This window comes from Pinus tabuliformis, chromosome 1_2 (genome assembly GCF_031772625.1).
Source record: "Pinus tabuliformis cultivar Carrire ecotype Pingquan chromosome 1_2, CPIR1, whole genome shotgun sequence".
NCBI classification, from domain to species: Eukaryota; Viridiplantae; Streptophyta; class Pinopsida; order Pinales; family Pinaceae; genus Pinus; species Pinus tabuliformis.
In genome coordinates, this window is record NC_142298.1 from 1,174,954 (window position 1) to 1,181,309 (window position 6,356).

A 6,356-nucleotide genomic window follows, 5' to 3' on the forward strand; every position below is an offset into this window, starting at 1 on the left:
TATACATAATAAGAAAAATATATCAAATGTGAATTACATAGTTTGATATGTTAGAAGCATTGTGCCCCATTATAAATTACATTTATACATAATATGAAAAATATATCAAATGTGAATTACATAGTTTGATAGGTCAGAAGCATTGTGCCCCATTATAAATTGCATAGTATAACACGCCACAAAAGGTTTCGACCACTTGTATAAATCGATCCATATCTCATAGCAATCAACTCAAAATTCCAAATGAATAAAAGAAATCCAACTTCCTAGATTCCGGCCACACTGAAAATTTGCGGCTCCGACCTGTCCCACTCGGGCCGGTCGGACGGACGGACGGACAAACCCATCATATAACAAAGGGGTGCCCCGTTCTCCTGTTATCTGTTCCCCTCCTGATTCACCTCACCCACCCCAGATTGCCTGGTTCCTGTACTTCTTCTTATCCCACACCCCTCGCGGCACTGAATACAATACAATGTGATGATGGATTAAGTGCACAGCCCTAGTGTTACTCCTACCTCATGTCCCTCGCCTCGCCCGATGGTGATCGATCTCGTCGGATCAAGCTTGCACAATCCCCAAACTCTATGCAAATTTCTTGGGCTCCGATATTGAATTTGTTCGGCCCGATGGAAGGCCGGAGTTCAATGCCGATCGTTTTCTTTCTTATTATCATCCCATGGACGGCCTTCGCCGTCAATCAAGAAGGGCAGGCGCTGCTAACCTGGAAGAAAACTCTTGGCGATGGAACTTCATGGCCTTTCTTCGAATCGTGGGATCCTCGGCATGAAAATCCCTGTAAATGGACCGGTGTGATTTGCTCTCTGGATCATGAAAATCTCGTTACAGAGATTAATATTCAGTCTGTGCAAATCGCAGGCAATGTTCCTACTCAGTTTGCAGTTCTTGGATCTCTTCGGTCGCTCGTTATTTCTGCAGCGAATTTGACTGGAAGCATTCCTGCAGAGATTGGAGGTTATGAGAGCTTAGAGATTCTGGATCTGAGCGGGAATAGGTTAAGAGGAAATATTCCTGCAGAAATTTCTAAGCTCAAGAACTTGAAGTCTCTGATCCTCAATTCGAACCAGCTCCAGGGGAGCATTCCAGCTGAGATTGGAAATTGTCATAATCTTGTGGATCTTGTTGTTTTCGATAATCAGCTGAGCGGCAAAATTCCGGCAGAGCTCGGCCGTTTGGCTAATCTGGAAGTCTTTAGAGCAGGCGGTAATGAGAATATTGAAGGCACGTTGCCAGATGAATTAAGCAACTGTACCAATCTTGTAACATTGGGATTAGCAGAGACTAATATCTCTGGCAAAATTCCTTTATCGTTTGGATCTTTAAAGAAGCTCCAAACCCTAGCAATATATACTGCTTTTCTCTCTGGAACTATACCGGCAGAATTGGGGAACTGTTCTGAGCTTGTGAATTTGTATCTCTATGAAAATAGACTTTCCGGAGCGATTCCCCGAGAGCTCGGGAAGCTGCAGAAGCTTGAAAAGCTGTATCTCTGGGACAACGAGCTAGCCGGGAGCATACCCGCAGAGCTCGGTAGCTGTAGTTCTTTGAAGTTCGTCGATTTGTCGACCAATTACTTGTCCGGTAGCATTCCAGATTCTTTTGGGAGTTTGAAAAATTTAAGCGAGCTTGAGATCACTGACAACAATGTCTCCGGTTCGATTCCTGCGGCTCTTGCTAATTGCACAGAGCTTACTCAGATTCAGCTCTATAATAACCAGATTTCGGGACAAATGCCTGCTGAGCTGGGGGCTTTGAAGAAATTAACAGTGCTGTTTCTATGGCAAAATAATCTGGAAGGCCCCATTCCTTCTAGTCTAGGTAGCTGTGATAATCTCCAGTCCTTGGATCTTTCTCACAATCGGTTAACTGGAAGCATTCCGCCGAGTTTATTTGAAATAAAGAATCTGACAAAGTTGCTGCTTCTGTCGAATGAGCTCACCGGAGCTTTGCCGCCGGAGATTGGAAACTGTGTGGCTCTGTCGCGCTTGCGTCTTGGGAATAATAGGTTGCTGAATCAGATTCCTAGAGAGATTGGAAAGCTGGAGAATCTTGTTTTTCTGGACCTTGCAATGAATCAGTTTTCTGGTTCTATTCCTGCAGAGATTGGAGGATGTTCTCAGCTTCAAATGCTGGATCTTCATGGAAATCGACTAGGCGGTGAACTTCCGAGGGCTCTTGGGTTCTTGCACGGTTTGCAAGTCGTTGATTTGTCTGCTAATGAATTGAGCGGGCTGATTCCGGCAAATCTTGGAAATCTGGTTGCCCTGACTAAGCTTACTTTGAATGGAAATGCTCTGTCTGGTGCTATACCATGGGAGATCAGCCGGTGTACCAATTTGCAGTTACTAGACTTGAGCTTAAATCGATTTTCAGGGCAAATTCCTCCAGAAATGGGAAAAATGCAAGCGCTGGAAATTGCATTGAATTTGAGCTGGAACAATCTTTCCGGCTCAATTCCGGCACAATTTTCCGGTCTTACTAAACTGGCATCTTTAGATCTTTCCCACAATTTGCTCTCTGGAAATTTATCTGCTCTTGCTCAGCTTCAGAATCTTGTTTTTCTCAACATTTCTTTCAACGATTTTTCCGGGTCTCTGCCTGATACCAGTCTTTTCAGATCTTTGCCTGCCAGCGACCTATCCGGCAACGCGGCTCTGTGCACCTCGGAGGAAGTTTGCTTCATGAGCAGCGGCGCGCCTTCGAACAGAGAGTCCTTTGAGGTAAAACTGGTAATGATTCTTCTGTTCAGTGTCACGGCTGTAATGATGATTCTGGGCATCTGGCTCGTGACACGAGTCCGGCGAATGGGTGACCGGCAAATGGAGGATTCCGAGATCGGGTGGCCATGGCAGATGACCACGTTTCAGAAACTCAATTTCTCGGCCGACGACGTCGTGGACGCGCTGGTTGACAGTAACATTATCGGAAAAGGATGTTCCGGCGTGGTCTACAAGGCCGAGATGGGCAACGGGGACGTTATAGCAGTGAAGAAGCTGTGGACTGGGAAGGAGTCGGAATGTGAGAAAGTCCGGGAACGGGACTCTTTTTCGGCCGAGGTGAACACTCTGGGCGCCATCCGCCATAGAAATATCGTTCGGCTCCTCGGGTGCTGCACAAACGGGCGATCGAAGCTTTTGATGTACGATTACATGCCCAACGGGAGCTTGGGCGGGCTCTTGCACGAGAAGAGAAGTATGCTGGATTGGGAAATTAGGTATAACATAGTGCTGGGAGCTGCGCAGGGGTTGTCCTATCTGCATCATGATTGCAGGCCGCCCATACTCCATCGAGATGTTAAGGCCAATAATATATTGTTGGGCAGTCAGTATGAGCCTTATCTCGCAGACTTTGGTCTCGCCAAGCTTGTGGATTCAGCAGATTTCAATAGATCTTCGACAACAGTAGCTGGATCTTATGGTTACATAGCTCCTGGTAAGTAGTTTTCTTTTTCTGGAACGTGTTATACCAGTGTGTTTTCTGAATGCATTTCATAAATTTCTATTTTCAACTTTAATATGTTATTTAAAAAAAAAAACTATAGTTGTCTTTTTTCTTATTATTATTTTAATTTTTAATTTCTTTTTATTTTCGGACCAAAAATTTCAAAATTTAGTATGCTTAACTTACAATAGTAGACGATGTCCTTATAATAAATAGTAGACAATGTCTAGGGGTTATTTAATTTAATATTTTTATTTTTATAATAGTTACACAATATTTTTAATTTCTTTTTATTTTGCATTTTATTTAGTTGGATTCGGACCAAAAATATCAAAATTTACAATACTTAACTTACAATAGTTAAACAATGTCCAGGAGTTATTTAAAATATTTTTATTTTTATTAGTATAGTAAGACAATGTCCAGGGGTTATTTAAAATATTTTTATTTTTATTAGTATAGTTAGACAATGTCCAGGGGTTATTAAAAATATTTTTATTTTTATTAGTATAGTTTAAGAAAGTGTATATATTGGATTTCTTTGATTAATGAGGTGAGTGGAAATGTATATACTGTACTTTTTATTAATAAAATTTATGAAAAATTACATATTTGATATATATATATATGGTTGAGTGTAGGTTTCTAGCTTGTTTTTTTGATGGAAAAATAAGTTACTGAAGGTGCAATGTTATGATTAAGATGGTGTAAGAGCTTAATTTTTAATTAAAATAGCTTCCATCGTGAACTATATTTATTTATATTTTAAATATAGTTTATTAGAATTTATATTTCTAATTTTTCTTTATTAATATGAGTTTAATAATTGAATTAAGATTTCGTAAATTATATTATGAAAAGTGAATTTTTCAAGTAAAAATTACATCATCAAATCAAAATTTTTTTATTTTTTATAAATTAAACAATTAAATATATTTTTAAATTCAATACCTTTTGTCACTTATTATTATTATTTACAAATATTCACACTTCCATTAAAATCTTATTCTATTATGTAAATAAATAGAAGAATGTAATAATTAAAAAAATAAGATAAAACATTTTTACTTAGATTATAAGATTTATCCCTTGAAGCATTGCTGTGTGAGGGTATTAGATAGAAACCTTGAGTAAAAAAAAATCCAATCCTATGAATGGTATGTGTATGCCTGAATACTTCTGGTATCTGATTTCTTACCAAAAACTACTTGCAATTGGCAGACAAATTTATATTAAGAGTTTCTTTTGTTTAAATATTTAAATTTATAGATATATATTTATAAGATTATATAAAAATTTATATTAAGTGTTTTTTGTTTAAATATTTAAATTTATAGATATATATTTTTGTATTTATATGGCAAAGTGTTTTAAAATATAATACATTTAATTATATATTTTTATTTATTTTATTAGTATATATGAAACATTATTTAAATATTTATATTAATTCAAGTTTGTTTTTTTATTGATTAGTCTTATTATTGCTCGGTGTGGCAATCCAATTGGTTCAAGTTTTTTTTTGAAAAATTAACCAACATTGAATAATGGTTGAATATAAAAAAGAAAAAAGTTTAATTATTAAATGTTTTTGTTTTTGGGTTAGAATTATGTCATATATTTTTTTACGGGATTTAAATGTTTTAAAATGTTTTTTTTTTTTTTTTTTAATTTGTTAATGAATTTGTCTATCAGTTTTAAGTAGACAGTGATTGGGTTTTGTTAAGATAGTTTTTAATATGAAGTCACTGAATTTATTCCAGAAATAATTGGAGTGATATATTATTTCAAACATAATTGGAAAGATATATTAAATATGAAAAAGATATAATCCTGCCACCAAAAAATATATTAATAAATTAAACTTAATAAAAGATGAAATTCTTTACCGCATTTCAATCAAAATTGCCATCAAGGAAAAATTTTCATATATATATAAATAATTATGATATGTTGTCATATTCAGAATAATCATGAAAGTGATCGTGATGACTGACAAAATCTCATTGCACCGTGACCAGAATACGGATACACCATGAAAATAACGCAGAAAATCGATGTGTACAGTTTCGGCGTGGTTCTGTTGGAGGTGGTAACCGGAAAGCAGCCCATCGACCCGACCATTCCCGAAGGCGTCCATTTGGTGGAGTGGGCGCGAGACGCAGTGCAGAGCAACAAGCTGGCCGACTCGGCGGAGGTAATCGATCCGAGACTCCAAGGCCGGCCCGACACACAGATCCAAGAAATGCTGCAGGTGCTGGGCGTCGCCTTCCTCTGCGTCAATTCCAATCCCGACGAAAGGCCGACCATGAAAGACGTGGCGGCGCTCCTGAAAGAAATCCGCCACGACTGCCATGACTATAACGGCAAGGCCGACCTTCTGCTCAAACAAACTCCTGCGCCCGGCTCGACCCGGTCACCGAACCCTACCGCGGACGCCCGATCTCCCGTAGGGTCCTCCTTTGGTCTCGATTACTCTTCGGCTTCGACAACCGCCCACGAATCCTATTCGCTGCATTCTTCAGTTTCCAATGTAATTTGAATATAGCATTAATGCATTTTATCAAATTTAATATGTGAGCAAGGCATTACATAAAATTAGAGTAGTCAATGTAAAGTTGTTAGCCATTATTCTTGGAGCCCATACGTCGAGTTCCAGTCATGCAGTTATTTTTATGAGAGAACAATGTAGTGTAGGGTGGTTTAATTAGGAGGAGGATCCGACATCTGATACATCTCTCCAGGGGGTATCAACAACTATGTAAAATGGGGCAATACACACAATTGTATTCATATATAGTACACAGCTCGGGACCGGACCGCTTATTAGAACAGCATCTATTTTGATTTGGTGAATAGCATAGTAAAATCAAGAGAACACTGAGGAAACACAC

General features: G+C 38.3%; 1 protein-coding gene across 1 annotated transcript; it reads left to right on the forward strand.

Moving 5' to 3' along the window:
- The first annotated feature begins 270 nt into the window (after positions 1–270).
- On the forward strand, positions 271–6,042 carry LOC149203999 (uncharacterized). Its single transcript, XM_089394597.1, has 2 exons — positions 271–3,453; positions 5,484–6,042. The coding sequence occupies exons 1-2, from the start codon at positions 522–524 to the stop codon at positions 6,002–6,004; spliced, it is 3,453 nt and encodes a 1,150-aa protein (XP_089250723.1). The 5' UTR covers positions 271–521; the 3' UTR covers positions 6,005–6,042.
- The last annotated feature ends 314 nt before the right edge of the window (positions 6,043–6,356 follow it).

What these genes read in the sequence shown, in the direction of transcription:
- LOC149203999 (XM_089394597.1), top strand. Translation starts at nt 522, where the DNA reads ATGTCCCTCGCCTCGCCCGATGGTGATCGATCTCGTCGGATCAAGCTT. An exon ending in TTATGGTTACATAGCTCCTG is followed by an intron (nt 3,454 to 5,483) that starts GTAAGTAGTTTT and finishes CACCGTGACCAG; the next exon opens with AATACGGATACACCATGAAA.